This window comes from Panthera onca, chromosome A1, assembly GCF_046562875.1.
Source record: "Panthera onca isolate mPanOnc1 chromosome A1, mPanOnc1 haplotype 2, whole genome shotgun sequence".
In the NCBI taxonomy this organism is placed as follows: domain Eukaryota; kingdom Metazoa; phylum Chordata; class Mammalia; order Carnivora; family Felidae; genus Panthera; species Panthera onca.
Window position 1 is genome coordinate 124,755,885 of NC_138339.1, and position 20,017 is coordinate 124,775,901.

Below are 20,017 nucleotides of genomic sequence, written 5' to 3' on the forward strand. Positions count from 1 at the left end.
CCTGAAGGTTGGGACTACGCTTCCCAGGAGGCATCGCGTACAAGCGTCGGGACTCTATTTCCCAGAGTTCCCGGGCTTAAGCCCCACCAGGTAGTCCTCCCTGGGAGGGGATTGGAGTCTTCGGGGCCAAGATGGCGACAGGAACGGGTAGTAAGTATGTCCGATGTTTTTGTGTGGAAGGCCTCTTAGACCCGAGAGTAGGCACCACATTTCTGTCACGCGCTTAGGGAACAGGTGCAATGATTTGCTTAAGAACCCAGGGTCTTCAAAGACCTGCGCTCGATCTTACTGTGAAGACCAACGACTAGACGCCCAGAAGCGAAGGGTCTTGTGTTTCAGGGAGGCTGCGGAGATTTGAGAGGAGCAGCTCGGCAAATCTTTGTGTGTTTGGGAGCTCTGCGGGGTGAGAGATAAAGGGGTTCTGGAGTCTTGGGTGTGCAGACGAAGAAATGCCGGTAGCCGTACGGAGTAGCCTGATCTCCAAAAGCCATTCGTTTTCTGACCAACGTTTTTGAGGCCCGTACTCTATCTCCCACAGAAACAGGGTACTTGAACTGTTAGTTTTTTTCGGCCACTAGGGAAACTGCGTTTTCTGCGTCTCAGCCATTTTCCTCTGTTGGATACACTGAAAAGGTCTTTTAGGCCCGACAGCTACTTGGGGGAGGAGGTACTGAGAGAAGTAAACAAGTTTATGCTAAGGAGGAGGCAGGGCACTAGGCTCGGGGTGGAGGAGCGGGTGGCCGCTCGGAATCCTGGGAAGAAGCCTTTGCGTTCAAATTTGAATAAAATAATGTTAAAACTGGGCCTCTCCGGGAAGTGCCTTATCTTACTCTGACCTTCCCCCTTACATTTTTAGAATAAAACGGTAGCCATGTCATTTGAAGAAGTAAAAGTTTTGCCAGATATTCAGTGCAATTCGCATGGAATTGCCAATCGTTCGGTGGTATTTTCTTAGGTGAAAATCAATATTCGGTGATAGCAACACATTTTGTTCTTAGAATCCGGGATGTTTTGCATTAGGCTTTTAGTCCTTACTTTGGGCCTTAGAACTAGTGTCTGGGTGGCTTGTTCTCTAAGACTTTTCTCCTTTTAGAACACAAGCTGCTGAGTACTGGCCCTACAGAGCCATGGTCCATCCGAGAGAAGCTCTGTTTAGCCTCTTCGGTTATGAGGAGTGGAGATCAAAATTGGTAAGGCATCTAAGATGGCTGCTTTCTTGGGTCTTAGAAACTGTTGGGTATTTTTTTATTACACTGGTGCAGTCTTACAGTTAATCATACTAACCTTTAAGCAGTTATTTGTTTTTTAACAGCTTTATTGAGATTTAATTCAAATACCATAAAAGTAACCTAGTATATTCACAGAGTTGTGTCATCATCTCCACAGACTAATTTTAGAACGTTTTCATTACTCTTAAAAGCAGTCTCTTATCCCTTCCTTAAGATGCCACTTGACAGTCTCCTCTCCACCTCCCACACACACCCTCAGGCAAATACCCCGTCTGCTTCCTGTCTCTCTAGATGGCCTATTCTGGAGATTTCATATAAATGAAATTTGAGGAATAGCAGAACTATGTTTTAAAAGGGCCCCATTTTAGGGCGCCTGAGTGGCTCAGTGGGTGAAGCCTCCTACTTTGGCTCAGGTTATGATCTCAGGGTTCGTGAGTTAGAGCCCCACGTGGGGTTCTGGGCTGAGAGCTCAGAGCTTGGAGCCCGCTTCAGATTTTTTGTCTCCCTCTGTTTGCCCCTCTGCTGCTTGCACGCTGTCTCTCGCATTGTCTCACAAGTAAGTAAACATTTAAAAAAATTTTAAAAATAAAAGGGCCCCATCGTCTTTATATTCCCACAGGCAATGAATTTTCTTTGTATACTTGACAACACTTACTGTGTGTCATGCTAGTGGGTATGAAATGGTATCTCATTGTGGTTTTGATTTGTATATCCCTGATAATTAATGTTGTTGAGCATCTTTTCAGGTGCTTATTGGTCATTTGTCTGTCTTTGGGAAAATGTCTGCTCAGATCCTTTGGATTATCTATATTTTTATTATTGAGCTTTAAGAATTCTGTAAATATTCTGGACACAAATTGCTTGTCAGATAATTTGCAAATTTTTCTTTTGTGTGTTGTCTTTTCATTTTTTTTTTGATTGGTTTAATTTATGGCACAAAAGTTTTTAATTTTGATGTGTCCAATTTATTTTTTCTTGTGTTGCTTATGCTTTTGGTATCATAGCTAAGAGACCATTTACTTCTATGTTTTCAAAGCTAGGTTTATTTTGTTTATGTTTTTATTTAATCTCTCCCCCCATTGTGGGAGGCTCGAGCTCACAACCCTGAGATCAAGAATCGCATGCTCTTCTGACTGAGCCAGCCAGGCATCCCCAAAGCTTTATAGTTTTAGCTCTCTATATATCGGTCTGTGATCCATTTTGAGTAATCTTTCTGTAGGTTGTAAGACGGGGATCTCTTTTACATGTAGATTTGCAGTTGTCTCAGTCTCCAGTCTTTGTTAAAAAGACTGTTCTTTCCCTATTGAAATTGTCTTGGCACTCACTATTTCTTTTTAGAGACCAGAAACTAAGGACTCTGGTTTCCAATCTTTTTTTTTTTTTTTACTTCTAGGACGTACCCGTTTTTATTTTTAACATTTGCTTGTTTTTCCTCAGAATCAAAAGACACCTTTTACTTGTCTTAAGCCTGTTAATTATTTAATAAACAAATTTGTGTTTTGTGGCACATCTCTACTATTTTAATTGTTCAAATGAGTCTACAGAGGCACCATTACTGGTTACACTTAACATTTCTGCAGCTTTATATATTTTCCAAATGACTTAAAATTTTTTTTTAATGTTTATTTATATTTGAGAGAGAGCATGAGCAGGGGAGGGGCAGAGAGAGAGGAAGGAAGACACAGAATCCAAAGCAGGCTCGGAGCTGTCAGCACAGAACCTGATGTGGGGCTCGAACCCATGAACTGTGAGATCATGACCTGAGCCAAAGTTGGACACTTAACCGACTGAGCCACCCAGGTGCCCCTTCAAATAACTTTTTAAAGGTGAAATCTGGATATCCTAGGTAATAGCTGTTTTTAAACCAAATTAAATGGTAAACCCCAAGACAAAATGCATCACACTAATTTGATAAATCACAAATTAAAAATAGTATAAGAACACTTAAGTAAAACTTTGAAATTTTAAATTGCATTTCTTTTTTTGGAGGTACTAAATCATAAGTTTCCAAGTTCAGAATGGCACACAGTGTCTTCCATTGCTATACCTCATCTACCAGTGTTAGCATTTTCTTAGAGTTTCATTACTTGTGTTTCTCTGGCATTGATTTTATATACATTAGCAAATACATGTTTTTTTCTCCTTTTTTTTTTTAATGTTTAATTTTGAAAGGGAGAGTGACAGAGCATGAGTGAGGGATGGGCAGATAGAGAGGGAGACACAGAATCTGAAGTAAGTTCCAGGCTCTGAGCTGTCAGCACGGAGCCCGACATGGGGCTGGAACCCAGGGACGGAGAGATCATGACCTGAGCCGAAGTCAGACACTTAAACTGACTGAGCCATCCAAGCACCCCTCTCCTCCTACTTTGTAAACACAAATGGTTTTATGCTATATATACTGTTCTTTACCTTGCTGTTGCTTGTCTTTTTTTCTGTAACTTAGTGTATGTGAAGCTCTGTCTCGTTCTGTTTTTTAAGTGTCTGTTTAGTATGGTGATAAAGGTAACTGTAATTTATTTACCTGGTATTCTATTGATGGACATTTCATAATACAAATATGACTTTGCATATTTGTATGTAAAATAAAAATAGGATTATTGGGTCAAAGAATATATGATACAGAATTTGATAAATATTTCAAATTGACCTATTCCAATTGTTTCGATTTATATTCCCGTTGGTAATATATCACAATGCTTGTTTTTTGGTTTGATCTTTCACAATATTATAAAAGGTGAGAAATGGTTCTCATATTTTTATATTTTTCATTTACTTTTATCTTATGTTGAGTGTGGTTGAATATCTTTGTGTGTTAAAGAGCTGTTTATAGTGCTTTTTTTGTAAGATGCCTTCTTCCATTTTTCTTCTTGATTATTTGTCTTTTCTCATTACTTGGGAGAGGGCTCCTTACATATTAGGGAGATTAGCCATTTGTTTGAGCTATGAGATGCATTTTTTTAAAAACCAGTGTGCCATTGTCTTTTCTTGTGGTAATATTTTTACATTAAGACTTTTAAAATACACTTAGTTTATTAATAATTTTTTTTTTGACAGGTCCTGGATTTTGTGACCTATTTAGAAAGTTCTTCTCTAGTCTGAGATTATAAAATAATTCTATGATTTTTTCGAGTACTTCCATGGTTAAATTTCTTTTAATGTTAGTTTATTTATTTTGAGAGAGCACAAGAGCACGCATGAACAGGTGCGCAAGAGGAGCAAAGAGAGGGAGAGAGACACTCCCAAGCAGGGATTAACTTAGTCCTTAACTGATGCTTAATTGACAGCCACCCAGGTGCCCCTAGTTAAAATTTTTTTTAACATTTAAATCTTTGGTTCATTTGGGGCTTTTCTTGGTACAGGGTGTAAATTATGTATCGAACTTCATTTTTTGTTGATAGCTATCCATATAACAATATCATAATAGCAATATTATAAAGGAAAAGAGCTGTGTGATACCATTATCTCAACACAAATTGAAAAAAAACTTTTCTTTTTAAAGTTATGTAGTTTTTTAACCATATAGTGTGGAGAATAAGATAGGATATCCATGTATCCAGTACCTGGATTTAATAAATCTTAATAGTTTGTCATATTTTCTTCACATCCTTTTAAAGAAATAAACATAGACACAATTAAAGCCTCTTTACATACCACTGTGATCCCATTCTAGTCTTGTTTTTATTTCTGTCTTTTTATCTACAACTTTTTAAAAGATTGCTTGATTACATGATAGCCGAAATTTGTCTCATTTTTCACTTAATATTATGTAGTACATATGTTTCTTTTTGCTACATACATTTTATAATTATTTTTATGGTCTATTTTAATGTTTTGTTGAGGTGAAATGCCATAAGTTAAATCCCTTGCAGGCATTTAGGAAAAACTTAACTGTTGTTCTGATCAAGTCCACATCATGCTTTCTTCTTGGTAGTTGCTTTTTTGTTGGATTATTACTATTTTTTTAAAGTTTATTTTGAGAGAGACAGAGTGCGAGTGGGGGAGGGGCAGAGAGGGGGGCCTCTACTGCACTCTACTAGTACAGAGCCTGACATGGGGCTCCAACTCATGGTACTCTGAGAACATGACCTAAGCTGAAACTAAGAGTCAGAACCACCCAGGCACCCCTGTTAGGTTATTTTTTTATATTACATTCCTATGAGTTGTATTAATGGATCTAAAGATAACTTTTTTATTAAAAAAAATTTTTTTTTAAGTTTATTCATTTTGACAGAGTGGAAGTGGGGAAGGGCCAAAGAGAAATCCCAAGCAGGCTCCTTACTGTCAGAGCCTGATGCGGGGCTCAAACTCACAAACTGTGGGATCATGACCTGAGCTGAAGTTGTATGTACGCTAACCGATTGAGCCACCCATGCACCCTATAAGATAACTTTTTAGTCTGAAATACATTACAAACTGATTTTCAAAAGACAGATCTTTTTAAAAGAGCCAAAATCAACATGAAAATACTTTCTCAAATGAACAGAAATGATGATGTACTAGACTAATACCTTCACTTCAGCCAGGAAATGTATCACCTGGGAGAACAGTTTCACAATGATTCTTTACCTCTAAATGATTTTAAAGTAGTTGTGTCATTTTCCATAGTCACATATTCTAGAATACTTTCTGGTGGCAATTTATTTATTCTAAATTTTGTACTCCAAACCTTGAACTATTAGCATAGCTTCCCCTCAACCCCCACCCCCGCCCTTTTTTTTTTTCTATTTAGTGTGTAATAGGCTTTTCTCATTTTGTGTAGGGTATCAGTTAGCAGAGCAATCAAGCCCTTTGCAGAACCTGGCCGCCCTCCAGACTGGTTCTCTCAAAAAGTAAGTTCCCAAGCAAGTGCTCTTTTATTTTTTATTTATTTATTTTTTCCTGTGAGTTTTTTTGTTTTTGTTTTTGTTTTTTTACTTTATGTTTTTTGATTTACATTCAAGTCAGCATATAGCGCAAAAATGATTTCAGGAGTAGATTCCTTAATGCCCCTTACCCATTTAGCCCATCTCCCCCTCACAACCCCTCCAGTAACCCTCTGTTTGTTCTCCATATTTAAGAATCTCTTATGTTTTGTTCCCCTCCCTGTTTTTATATTATTTTTGTTTCCCTTCTCTTATGGTCATCTGTTTTGTCCATTAAAGTTCTCATATGAGTGAAGTCCTATGATATTTGTCTTTCTCTGACTAATTTCACTTAGCATAATACCCTCTAGTTCCATCCATGTAGGTGCAAATGGCAAGTGCTCTTTTAGAGCAGTCTTAGAGACGTGAAATGCATTCCCTTCCAGGCCTTGCTCTTTAATCACAAGTCTTTTATACCACAAAGTGAGAAGAGTTGAGAATACTGTTTCCTTTTTTCCCCACTGTTAGCCAGTCTACCCATGTATGTTCATATTATAAACTTTTCCTGTTGTGTAACTAACAGGTAAGGAGGGTCCAAGCTTGAGAGTTAGAAAGATCTGAGTTTACTATGACGTCACTTAGACTCTTTAGACCATGATTCTCAGTTGTCTCATTTGTAAAATAGAGATAAAAGGTACTTCAGGATTCTTGTAAAGATTTAGTTGAGGCAATACCAGTAAAGCGTATAGCGCAATAACTTGCATGTGGTAACTACTCAGTAGATATTAACTATACATATTGGCTATTGAGTTGCTTTTCCTTGCATATATAAATTCTAGGTTAGAAGACTCCTGTTCTATGTCCTGGTACTAAGTATTTTGAACTGATTTGACTGCAAAGTATTTGCCCTTCTAGAGACCACTCATATCTTACATATAGCTCTTCTTTGCAAGCCTTAGTTTGAGATGTTGAAACTTTGAAAGATCATTCCTTTCCAGGCTTGTTCATCATATTTTTACTTTTTTTTCATAGCATTGTGCTTCCCAGTACTCAGAGCTTCTAGAGACCACTGAGACCCCAAAGTGAGTACAAAACCAGGTGTTCAAGCCACATCTCTTTAGTGGAGAATGTTTACTGAGGAATCCTGTCAGTTTTATATTATTTATAATATGTAAATATATATATAATATATTTATATATTATAAATAAATATACTTAAATATATATAAATTTATAATATATGATTATAATATATAAATAATATTTTTATATTATTAATATTACTGGGTGATAAAAATAGAGCAGAAGTTATTTATGGTTAGATGGTGGAGAGGCTCAAAGCAAGTGGGAGTGGGAACAAATGTTCTTTTATGCAAATGTTCATTTTTGTTTTGAAATTTTCTACAGACGGAAAAGGGGTGAAAAAGGCGAAGTGGTAGAAACTGTTGAAGATGTCATTGTTCGGAAATTGACTGCTGAACGAGTTGAGGAACTAAAGAAAGTGATAAAGGAAACCCAAGAAAAATATAGGTACTTAGCAGAGGGAATGCCAAATGGTTGGGAGAGACCAAAGGGGCTGACTTGTGATACCGGTCAGAATTTTTTAAATAGTAGATTAAAAGACCCAGTTAACTCATTTCTCTTTATTTCTAGACGGCTGAAAAGAGATGCAGAACTAATTCAAGCTGGGCACATGGACAGCAGACTGGATGAGCTTTGCAATGACATTGTGATGTGGGTTATATTATATTGTTCTTCCTTCTGTATACCTTCCTCTGTTTTTACCCCTTTTCTCCTCAAGTATTCTGGCTTATCTCCTCCATCTGCCATCCCTTTAGTCTTGAGTGATTCTGGAAGGGAAAAGCTGCCCCATGGCCTGGTAGCTGGGAGGGGAGAATGAGTTGTAGACAATAATGTGGAATATTTCAGTGTGAAGATACAACTTAATTTTAACTTAAAAGTGGCTTTAGTTTGCCTGAATGAAGAGCTGGTAGTTTGGCAGTACACTAAAAATTTCCTGTTTTGCTGAGAAGTATTCCTTTTTAGGCCTTTCCTCCATAGAGTGCTAGCCTGGCAGAAATTTCTTTGTGAGGGTGTTATGACCTGTGGAGGAGTTAGAGCTGGCTAGGATCTTACCCTTACTTCCCGCTTTAGGAAAAAGAAATTGGAGGAAGAGGAGGCTGAAGTAAAGAGGAAGGCTACAGATGCTGCATATCAAGGTAAATGGAACCTCCTGACTCCCTTCAGCAGTTAACTATATATACAGTACTGCATGTTAATAACAGTTGAAGACTATATTGTAACATAGAATCCACTAATTCCATTTTATTTGTGCACTTATCTATGTCCTCTTCTTTTTTACCGCAATAAAAACATCCCTTTATATCCAGGAAGAAACTCTTGGAAAATGAGCTCTGCTCTGTTCTCACTAGACTTAGGGTCCTTTTAGGACACGAAGGCTTGATAATATAGATGTTGAATATAATTAAGTTTTTAGGAAGCAAAGCTCTATAAGAAGATTAAGAATAGCCCAGTCATTGGATAAGAACATAAGCATTTGTAGCTCTAGCTCTGATCCAGTGAGGTCTTTTCTCTTATTAAAAACAAAATCGTAATAATAAGTTGTTGAAGAGGATATTGAAGGATGTTTAAGCCACTTTCCTATTCCAAGAACCTATGAGATAGTTCAGTGGGTTTGCTTAGGGTGAGAATTATGCTTAGGAAAAATGAGTCTTAAAAAGTTGCTTGTCTCATGGTGACTGGCTGGCTCAGTTGGGAGAGCATTTGACATTTGATCTCAGGGCCGTGAGTTTGAGCCCCATGTTGGGTGTAGAGATTACTTAAATAAACTTTTAAAAAAGAGGTATCTGTCTCCCACAAGTAGAATATCGCTTTAATTAGGCAATGTCCCTATTTGTCTTTTATGTAATAGCAGAGTAGTGACCAGTTTCGTTTATTTAATCTTGAAAACTTAAAAATTGTTGCTTTTTATGTTTTAGCTCGTCAAGCAGTAAAGACACCCCCTCGGAGATTACCCACTGTGATGGTCCGCTCTCCTATAGATTCTGCCTCCCCAGGAGGTGATTATCCACTTGGAGACTTGACCACAACCACTATGGAAGAGGCCACCTCTGGAGTGAGTATATTTTCATCTGCAGGAATTGATCAGCAAAGGGGCAATAAGCCAGCAGAGAGCTGAGTGATGAGGAAACCACTTTTGGCCTAGAGGCAATTTCCTCTCTTGGTCTGAAGGCCAAAGACTTAATTTACCATGTTCTGTGCTCTTAAGATAAGGATGGACCTAAAAATGTTGAGCCTTTTGACCTTTGGAGAGATAGGTAAAATAAGAAGTTGTTTGTAAGTAAACTAGTTTTTTAAAATTTCTGCTGAAATGAGGGATAGTGTTCTTATAAATACAATATTGGTAGTGGTTAAGGAGTTTGTAAAAGGCAGGTTGGGTGCAATGTTTGGGTCACTGTGAGTTTGGGTGGAACAGAGAAACCTGGAAGAAACATATGGCTGAGAGCAGGAGGGGTAGAGGGTTCTGGGCAGTTACACTCAGGACTAATAAAGTAATAGTTAGACACACTAACCCATCCAGATTAGTAGGGAACCTTCCAGAGTATGAGAAGTCAGATAAAGGTTCTCTGTTGTCTCTTAGGTAACCCCTGGGACTTTGCCGAGTACCCCAGTCACCTCGTTTCCTGGGATTCCTGACACCCTTCCTCCAGGCTCTGCACCCTTAGAAGCCCCCATGACCCCAGTAACAGATGATTCACCCCAGAAAAAGATGCTTGGACAGAAAGCAACTCCACCCCCCTCCCCTCTGCTGTCAGAGCTCTTGAAGAAGGGCAGCCTCCTGCCTACTAGCCCCAGACTGGTATGGAGACTTCTGTGGGTGTTTGAGAGCTGTGGTGATTTAGTACTTTGGAAGGGAGTGCCTGGGACCTAAAATATGACATGGAAAAAAAAAGTTCAAAAGAGAAAGAGATCTCCTAATTAAATGTTAACTTAAAAACAGAAACAAAAAACCAATAAGTTGATAGTATCCTCGGGTCCTGAGTTATCTGAAACCACATCTGTTTTGGTTCTCTTCTACAGAGAACTCTTGTCAAATAAGTTTTAAAAAGTAGAGCTTCCCTTGTGTCTGAAATTATTCTCTGTGGATATTAACTTCATGAAGTTTGGTCAACTGCTGAAGCTTTTTTGGGAAGTGGTAGTAAAGGAAAGCTTGAGTGTATCCTTCACCTCTGTTCTTCCCTAATAGGTCAATGAGAGTGAAATGGCTGTGGCTTCTGGCCACTTGAACAGTACAGGTGTCCTCCTGGAGGTAGGCGGGGTTCTTCCCATGATACATGGTGGGGAGATGCAGCAAACACCCAACACTGTTGCAGCCTCCCCTGCTGCCTCAGGTAAGTCAATACTTTTCCATTATCTACTTTACTTCAAAGATGTTAATCTTAGTATTGACTATCTTTGGTTTCTAGCCTCTGATAATAAGCAACTGTCAATCCTAGATGTAAAGCCCAACTTTTTTTGGAGCTACCTTACCTATTAAACCACATAGTGCCCCAGATTGTAAATCCATTCTGTCTTCAAAATAGTAATATCTCTGGATGACCACAGCATAGATAATGATGAGAAGAATAGTGAAGTTAGTAGTGAAGCTGCTTCTCTGGGGCTTGCAAAATTATGGAAAGGCGCTAGAGATATCTGAGGCTGTAGTATAGGGGATCAAGATTTGGAGCCAGAGAACTGGACTTGAGTCTCAGGCTTCCTACATTACTGATTTTGTGACCTTGGTGAGATGACTTAACTCTTGAGCTCCAGTTTGCTTTTTTATTAATTGCAACATAATGTACTTTACAAGGATGTTGAGAGAATTGAGTGAGATAGAAAAAGTAAAGCAAAGAGAAAAGCTTTACAAAATATCAAACCTCAGTTATTGATATTTGAATGGTGTTGAACTTGGGTGGTTTACAGCATGCTTAACTGCAGCAGAAGTGACAGACTTATTCATACCAGTTTTTCGTGGTTTTGTTGTTATTGTTTGATTTTCTTCCAGTGAAAAATTTCTACCCGTTTTTCATACACACTGTGTGTTCTAGTATTTTGGTTTATTCCTAACTTGGAAGAAGATCTTTATTAGAAAGGTTGGAAAAAGTAAGGAAATAGATAATGAGCTTACTTAAAAAAAAAGAAGAGTTCCTTTCATCCTTTGAGACTAAAACTTTTCTTGGTTGAGTCTTAAAGTGGCTCTTGCTTCGTATTCATGTGCTTTCCTCTTACCTCATTTTGTGTACCTCTTTGTCTGTTAGGTGCTCCTACTCTTTCCCGGCTTTTAGAAGCTGGTCCTACACAGTTCACCACTCCTCTTGCTTCCTTCACTACTGTTGCCAGTGAACCTCCAGTTAAACTTGTGCCACCCCCTGTAGAGTCTGTGTCCCAGGCTACCATTGTCATGATGCCTGCGCTGCCAGCACCATCCTCTGCTCCGGCTGTCTCCACTCCTGAGAGTGTAGCTCCAGGTGCGTCCCTGACCCACGCCCTGAGCAGCCACTAGGTCCAAAATTTCATCTCGAGCTTCAGTTAGAGAAAGCTGACCAAGAGCATCATCTCCAATTCAGATGCTTCTGTCCTGTTCTCCATGGACATTTCTATCCTTAGAAAAACAAGAATGAAAAGATGTGGGCGGGCATTTATGTGTTGGGGGAAAGGGGCTAAGTGTACACATATGAGTAGGCTTGAGAATGTGTGTTCACCCTACTTTCTAGATAAAAGTGGGAACCAAAAAACATAGGCAGATGCAGATCTAAGGTAACTTTTTGAGCTTAAGTGTGTGGGTACTTGACATCTGTCTATAGCCTTGGTTGATGTCCAGGTGGTCACTTGGTACTAGATAAGCTTCTGAAATTCTTTTCTCTTCCTGTTATTCAGTGAGTCAGCCTGACACCTGTGTCCCCATGGAGGCTGTGGGGGATCCACATACTGTGACTGTTTCCATGGATAGCAGTGAAATCTCCATGATCATCAATTCTATCAAAGAAGAGTGTTTCCGATCAGGGGTAGCCGAGGCTCCTGGAGGATCAAAGCCTCCCAGCATAGATGGGAAGGAAGATTTAGATTTGGCTGAGAAGATGGATATTGCTGTGTCCTACACAGGTGAAGAGCTGGACTTTGAGACAGTTGGAGACATCATTGCCATCATTGAGGACAAGGTAACTATTCACAGAGCCCAAAAGAATCTCTCATGAGTCCTACATAGGCTTCTCTCCTCAGCCTCTCCTTGCTTCTTGTAGGTACATAAACATTTTTCCTGCTTCTGCCCATCTCCATCTCCATAGTCCCAAGCCCTTTGGTGCTCACTTTAGTCCTCTCGCAGCCATCCCTGTGTTACTGGTTTGCATAGGACAGGTGCCTGCCCATTGGTTGCATCTGCTACATGGAGAAGATGGAGAGACAAGCTATAGATTGAGGTCATTTCATTTGGTGCTAACAGAATTGAGGGACTTGGGCTTCTTTCTTTGACTTCAACAGTGTATGTATTATGGGACAGGTAGATGATCATCCTGAAGTGCTGGATGTGGCAGCAGTAGAAGCAGCACTGTCATTCTGTGAAGAGAATGATGATCCCCAGTCCCTGCCTGGCCCCTGGGAGCACCCTATCCAGCAGGAGCGGGACAAGCCAGTATCTCTCCCTGCACCGGAGATGACAGTCAAGCAAGAAAGGCTGGACTTTGAGGAAACCGAAAACAAAGGAATCCATGAACTGGTGGACATCAGGGAGCCCAGTGTTGAGATTAAAATGGAACCTGCAGAACCAGAGCAAGGCATCTCAGGTCCTGAAATAGTAGCTGGAGTTGTTCCAGCCACAAGTATGGAGCCACCAGAACTCAGAAGTCAGGACTTAGATGAGGAACCAAGAAACATTGCCCCAGGAGAGATTGCTGAAGCAGATGTTTCCGGTGGGAAAGGCGATGAGACTCCACTTACAACTGTGAAGACAGAGGTATTTAAAATTGGCCTGGGAGGGGCACCTGGATGGTTCAGTCGGTTAAGCAGGCAACTCTTGATTCTGGCTCAGGTCATGATTTCACTGTTCCTGGGACTGAGCCCCAGCTGTGGCTCTGGCTCTGTGCTGTCAGCAGAGCCTGCTTGGGAATCTCTGTCTCTGTCTCTGTCTCTGTCTCTCTCTCTCCCTCTCCCTCTCCCTCTCCCTCCCCCTCTCCCTCTCCCTCCCCCTCTCTCCCCCTCTCTCCCCCTCTCTCCCCCTCTCTCCCCCTCTCTCCCCCTCTCTCCCCCTCTCTCCCCCTCTCTCCCCCTCTCTCCCCCTCTCTCCCCCTCTCTCCCCCTCTCTCCCCCTCTCTCCCCTCCTTCTGCACCTCCACTTGCATGTGTGTGAGCTCTCTTTCTCTCTCAAAAATAAATAAATATTAGGGGCGCCTGGGTGTCTCAGTTGGTTAAGTGTCTAACTCTTGGTTTCAACTCAGGTCATGATCTTGCAGTTTGTGATTAGAGCCCCACATCGGGCTCTGCGCTGACAGTGCAGAGCCTGCTTGGGATCCTCTCTCTCTCCCTCTCTGCCCCTCCCCTGCTCATGGCCACTCTCTCTCTTACTCACACTTTTTTTTTTTTAAAGAAAAGCTTTAAAAAATTTTTAAAAAAATAAGTAAATAAAATCGACCTGGGAGAATGGAGGGTTATACTTTAGGTAAGAAGTGACTGCTTAAGGGGCGCCTGGGTGGCTCAGTTGGTTGGACGTCTGACTTTGGCTCAGGTCATGATCTCGCAGTTCATGAGTTTGAGCCCCACGTTAGGCTCTGTGCTGACAGCTCGGAGCCTGGAGCCTGCTTTAGATTCTGTGTCTCCCTCTCTCTCTGCCCCTCTCCCTCTCACGCTCTCTTTCTCTCAGAAATAAACGTTTAAAAAAAAGTGATGCTTAGGCCTTTGGTTTTCCTGTTGCATTCCTGAATTGTCACATGGTTGATGTGGCCATAGTCTATAGGTGTGATCATTGCTATATATGCTTATCCTGTTCCTTGTAAGGTGACCATTAGATTCCTTTTACGTGAGTAGGACTAAGAGTTTCTTCTGTAGTCTCATCATTAAAAAATAAACTTCTGGGGGTGCCTGGGTGGCTCAGTCGGTTAAGCATGTGACTTTGGTTCAGGTCATGATCTTGCAGTTCATGTGTTTGGGCCCTGTGTCTGCTTCAGATTCTATATCTCCCTCTCTCTCTTCCCCTCCCTGCTCACTCACTCACTCTCTCTTGAAAAGAAATAAACATTGAAAAAATAAACTTCTGTAGCTGAAGTGATGTATCAGTATTTAGGGTATGTATTCTTTTTGGTCTTCAGGCATCCCCTGAAAGCATCTTGTCTCCATCACATGGCTCAAATCCCATTGAAGATCCTTTAGAGGCAGAGACTCAGCACAAGTTTGAAATGTCAGGTAAATAATAAGCCCAGGAAATCTGAACTCTGTAACTAACTTGAAATCCTTTGCTTAGGCTTCTTGAGGGATTGTGGGTTGTGGGCAAGTAGAGGAGGTAGAATAGGTCAGCATGGAAAGGAGAGCTGCAGGGGATTATTGTCCATAGGAAGGGGAAGGCTAAGGTGGAAAAATCTTCAGGTAGTCTTTCTCTCCTCTGCAGACTCATTGAAAGAAGAATCAGGGACTATTTTTGGAAGCCAGATAAAGGTATTTCAGACTTTTCTTTATTCCTCTTGCTGTGTGACTAGATTTCCCAATAGCACTACCTTTGTAGTAAATTTCAGTGAACGTGCATTTTTTTTTCTGAGATGAGACTGGTTAAAGGAGTTGCGTGGGGAAAAGTTGCAGTGGACAGTCAGGCATACTGGCAGTACTGTGGCCACATGTGCTTCCCATCTGAAAGAATATGTGAATTTCACACAGAGCTTTCTTTTGCATATAATGCACAAAGAAACTTTGATACCTCAGAGTGATTTGAAGTAAATAGGGATGCCAGAGTCAGGGAGAACATACAAGAAATCAGATTATTACTCTATCCAAAGAAAGTTATCCAGAGTTTTCTTTTTAGAATTACTAAAGTAGTTATGAACAGTAATAAACATTTAAAGTGATGCGATGTGAGCTTGCTCCATCAGATGAGACACAAAATAAAAACTATTTTTGATAACTTTGTACCCAGGGTCAGAGTTCCTCTCAAGAGCAAGGGGAAAGAAGGAACGCCTCTTAGCTTAGTCTTAAGTAAGTAGCTTTTTTTTTTCTTCCTTTTAAAAAGATCCTGGGTCTTCTTCTTTGTCCAGGTTCTAAATTAAACTTGATCAGTTAGTGTAAGTAGATGGTAGTATAAGTGATAGAGAGCTCAGTCAGGAAACAGTGTGAGGCCATTTTCTAGAACTGATCTAACCCAAAAGATCATGTTTAATGACACTTTGCTGGATAGCTTTGCTTGCATTTGTTGACCGGAGCACACTGTGTCTAAGGATGCCCCAGGTGAGGATGAGGAAGAAGATGGAGTCAGTGAAGCGGCCAGCCTCGAGGAGGCTAAGGAAGAAGATCAAGGAGAAGGCTATTTGTCAGAAATGGATAATGAACCCCCTGTGAGCGAGAGTGATGATGGCTTTAGCATACACAATGCTACGCTGCAGTCCCATACACTGGCAGACTCCATCCCCAGCAGCCCTGCTTCTTCACAGTTGTGAGTATCTGAGATTCTTCTTTGAGGTCAAGATAGTGGAGGTGAGAAGTGGGAGAGTTTTACTTTTTCATCTTCTCTTTCTTGGTCGGAACTAATAGTTGACAAGAAATCATGAGGATTTTTTTTTTTTTTTTTTTTTTGACTTATGCTTAATGGGACTCTCTTCTTTTATTTCAGCTCTGTCTGTAGTGAGGATCAAGAAGCTATTCAGGCACAGAAAATCTGGAAGAAAGCTATCATGCTTGTATGGAGAGCTGCAGCTAATCATAGGTGAGTGAGCTTTACCAGTCAGTAGGAACATTTTCTCCTATTCCTCCTGCATGTTTGTGACTAGAGAAGAGTCTGAGTAGGTTTATATGAGATTGGTGGCATTGGCTCTTACAACCTTTAGCTACTTAAATCATGTCCCCTCACCTGCTTCTGAAGGATAAGTAAGTAATTGCACCTTACTCTTTTTGGACAGATATGCCAATGTCTTCCTGCAGCCTGTTACAGATGATATAGCACCTGGCTACCATAGCATTGTACAGAGGTAAGCCATGATCCATTCAGCATACTGACTTGCCTGAATTGTAAATTGTTTAGTCTCAGTGGATTTTTGCTTTAGGCAGTAAGTTTAAAGCAAATGTTTTTGATGTAAGTAAAGGTAACCAGGTGGTAAGCTAATCATTTCAGTGGCTGGATCACCAAAGATAGTCTAAAAGAACCCCCTTTATTACCTTTCCCAGCCAATACTTACTGTATAGATTAACTTTGGTTTTTGGATTAAGTGCATATTTTGGGGTGAGGGGGTTAGTATTTGAGTCCTGGCAGCTAAGACTAAGGGTATATATGAGCCATTTGGGTCCTCTTCTCCTCCATTTACCTGTTTTTTGTTTTTTTTTTTTTTAGGCCTATGGATTTGTCAACTATTAAGAAAAACATTGAAAATGGACTGATTCGCAGCACAGCTGAATTTCAGCGTGACATTATGCTGATGTTCCAGAATGCTGTAATGTATAATAGCTCGGACCATGATGTCTATCATATGGCAGTAGAAATGCAGCGAGATGTCTTAGAGCAGATCCAGGTACTTTGAGGATCTTTAGTATTTTAGCAAGGATGAAATGAAAATATTCAGGTGAAGGGTTGATACTGATGTCAAGAAAGGGTGCTGTGGCTTTTACATAGAATATTCATCAGGGACACAATTAGGAACATAAAATTTTATTCTTGCTGGATTCATGTTGGTTTTCTCATGTTGGCTTGGTAAAAGAGTTATGAGAATATTCTCCCTTGGGCAAATAATTTCAGTTTCCTGAAGTTTTTAAATAATTCATTTATAAAATGGTAAACACCTTTTTAAAAATTATATCAAGTGTGTACATAGTAAACAGGATATAGTTTATTCTTTCCATCATAGATAATCGAATTCTATAGTAGTATTACCAGACACCCTTTGGGATATTGGGCTTCCAAGGGATGTTATCTGTCTATTGTCTGGTAAAGTAAATTGCCTAATGACTTTTGGTTCAACTTTTTTTCTCTTTCTCATTCTTAAGAGATATTTATTTTGTATGATGGCCAAAAAAAAGTTATGTGTATTTAGGGGCGCCTGGGTGGCTCAGTAGGTTAAGCATCTGACTTTGGTGCAGGTCATGATCTCACAGCTTGGGAGTTCAAGCCCCGTGTCGGGCCCTGTGCTGACACCTTGGACAGAGCTTGGAGCCTGCTTCAGATTCTGTGTCTCCCTCTGTCTCTGCCCCTCCCCTACTTGTTCTTTCTCTCTCTCTCTCTCTTTCTCTCAAATATTAATATTTTAAAAAAGGTTATAGATATTTAGCATTTTTAGTTCCTTTAGCATATGTAACTAGAATTAAAACCTGAAATGCAAAACTTGTAATCAGTTGAGAAGTGTTTGAATGCTATTTGCAAAAGGGTACTACATGAAATCCTGTTTACAAGCCAGAAGTGTCTGAATTCTTCCATACTGGCTCAGATCTTGGGGCCAACCCTGTTTCTTTTCCCTGTAGCAATTCCTCGCCACACAGTTGATTATGCAGACATCTGAGTCTGGGATCAGTGCTAAAAGTCTTCGAGGGAGAGATTCTACCCGCAAACAGGATTCTTCAGAGAAGGTGAGGAGACCAAGAAGGAGCCTTGTATGCCAGTGTTCCAGTGCTAGAAGTCTGAAGCATCTAAGGAGCCTTATGTTACTACTTGCTACTTGGTAACTGCTGGGCTGCTACATTCCAGTGGTGTATAGACATGTGTACATCTTAAGATGGTGGTGGTTTGCACTTATCCAAACATTGAAGAAACCTGCTGTGACTGAAGGGCCCAGTCATACAAGAAATTGTGAGCTGAATGAGTGAATTATTAGTTTCTCTGCGTGAGTGCTTGCATGGTGGGGGAAATGACTTGCAGCAATCCGGGACCATCAGTTCTTGTTCCAGACGCATAATGGCCAGACTGCTTTTGGTTCTCTTTCCTCTTGTTCTTGAGTTTTTTTTTAATTTTGTCTTTGTGTATGTGGTGCTTGTGTCTCTGTCCTGAGGTTTGGGGTGCTTGTGGCTGAGAGTTTCTGTGGAACCTGATCAGTGTTTGTTTGTCCTCTAACAGGACAGTGTCCCCATGGGCTCTCCTGCCTTCCTTCTCTCTCTCTTTGTAAGTATTGAATGGCTGCAAGGGGTGGTGTTGCCACAAAAATTCTCAGCTCCTGCTGGGGGTGGGTGGCAGAGGGAAATCCAACATGCAGACCGTGGCACTGTCTTGAACTTCTCTTTATTCAGGTCATTAAGAAACTGTCTCTTCTGCATTTCTGTCTTTCTGCATGTGTGTGTGTGTGGGCTGGGTAGGGACTATTTATGAGTTCACTGGGCTGAAATGAGGTACTCTTTGTAAGGATCTAGGATGCATCTGCTCCTCATTTCTTGACTCCACCTTTTGCCAATTCTTTTATTTTCTTTTTTTTTTTTTTTTTTTTTTAACGTTCATTTATTTTTGGGACAGAGAGAGACAGAGCATGAACGGGGGAGGGGCAGAGAGAGAGGGAGACACAGAATCAGAAGCATTGCCAATTCTTTTCCTACAAATAAATGATTGCTCAGAGCAGCCGCTACTAGCTGGCTTCTAAAAAGTGTTCCTCATACCAGCAGATGCCCAGCACATAATTATTTTCTTTTCCCCTAATATTAAGTTGCATGACTGATGCCTGATACACAAACACTCTATACAATTTAAGATAAGGCTCTTAGGAACGGTGACCACTACATATAGTAGTGGCTGGTAGAATTAGAGATAAACTTAGTAAAGCTAGCCCTAAATAATTATCGTTTTCCTCTGTAAATTGAACAATCCTCTGGCTCTGTGTTCATATGGGGCATTGAGGCATGATGTAATGGAAGAACATCAGGCTAGAAAACCACATGTTCTGAAACTCACTGGATTATCCGTTGGAGCCTTGTTTTCCTCATCTGTGTGATGGAGCTCATATAACGAGGTACCTGTCCAGCCTACCTCACAGGGATGTTGTGAGGATAAAATGAGATAATAAGTATGGAACTGGCTTGAAAAAAAATTAAAGTGTTATACAAATGCAAGGTGGTATTTTTATTCTTCATGTCGCCTCAAAGGCAACTTGTGTTCATGAGCTTTTAAAATTTTAGAGTCCTTGCATGTTAAGAATGTAAAAATGGCCTAGCCCAGCAAAAGTGTTCACTGATTCATCTTGCCTACAGGCTTCATTCAGCCTGTACCACAGACGGAACACTGTAATCTCCCTTCTTTCCTATTGGCCTGCAACAATGACTGTGGATCCCCAAGCAGTTGGCTGGCTGTTGCAAAGCTGGTTAATAGGATCTTTTATCTATTGAAGACAGCAAAGTATTGCACGAGAGGAAGGAGCTGGGCTGCAGGGAGAGAGCAGCAAATGGAAAGAAGCCTTCTGATTGTCCTGATCTCATGGAAAACAACTGTCAGGAGGTGCTAGGGAACTAGTGCCAGGGTCAGTCTGCAGGAAAGGCCTTTCTTATAGGGACCAACAGCTGGACAGGTATGTTAGCCAAGAATCTCACTATCCACTGCCCTTTCTGACCCTCCCACCTTTCTTTTACTCTTCCTCTTCCTTTGAACATGGTTTGGGGCCTGGGTGGGATGACTAATAGTCATTCTTTGGGACCCCAGGTGAACCCCAGTGACCTCTGTAGTGGGCAGGAGCAAGATACTCTGTCCTGCATTACCTCTCACAAACTATTGCCAGGAAGTTTTAGCCCAGTCTGTGG

At 40.7% G+C, this 20,017-nt stretch overlaps 1 protein-coding gene across 7 annotated transcripts in view; it reads left to right on the plus strand.

Annotated features, from left to right (window-relative positions):
• BRD8 (bromodomain containing 8) overlaps window positions 1-20,017 on the plus strand; it is a 26,380-nt gene continuing 6,363 nt past the window's right edge. For 2 of the 7 annotated variants that reach the window (XM_060636033.3, XM_060636035.3), the window contains exons 1-20: window positions 13-150; window positions 1,094-1,190; window positions 5,989-6,058; window positions 7,103-7,152; window positions 7,478-7,600; window positions 7,724-7,804; window positions 8,225-8,289; window positions 9,070-9,206; window positions 9,732-9,950; window positions 10,338-10,482; window positions 11,389-11,598; window positions 12,008-12,288; window positions 12,627-13,079; window positions 14,428-14,521; window positions 14,724-14,770; window positions 15,541-15,755; window positions 15,933-16,025; window positions 16,219-16,287; window positions 16,647-16,824; window positions 17,768-17,872. In XM_060636033.3, coding sequence (XP_060492016.3) covers window positions 132-150; window positions 1,094-1,190; window positions 5,989-6,058; window positions 7,103-7,152; window positions 7,478-7,600; window positions 7,724-7,804; window positions 8,225-8,289; window positions 9,070-9,206; window positions 9,732-9,950; window positions 10,338-10,482; window positions 11,389-11,598; window positions 12,008-12,288; window positions 12,627-13,079; window positions 14,428-14,521; window positions 14,724-14,770; window positions 15,541-15,755; window positions 15,933-16,025; window positions 16,219-16,287; window positions 16,647-16,824; window positions 17,768-17,872 — 2,751 coding nt within the window. In that variant the 5' untranslated portion in view covers window positions 13-131. Of the gene's footprint in view, window positions 155-1,093; window positions 1,196-5,988; window positions 6,059-7,102; window positions 7,153-7,477; window positions 7,601-7,723; window positions 7,805-8,224; window positions 8,290-9,069; window positions 9,207-9,731; window positions 9,951-10,337; window positions 10,483-11,388; window positions 11,599-12,007; window positions 12,289-12,626; window positions 13,080-14,427; window positions 14,522-14,723; window positions 14,771-15,540; window positions 15,756-15,932; window positions 16,026-16,218; window positions 16,288-16,646; window positions 16,825-17,767; window positions 17,873-18,356; window positions 18,402-20,017 lie in introns of all 7 variants that reach the window. The other 5 variants (XM_060636034.3, XM_078450672.2, XM_060636036.3 and 2 more) reach the window with 5 other exon arrangements.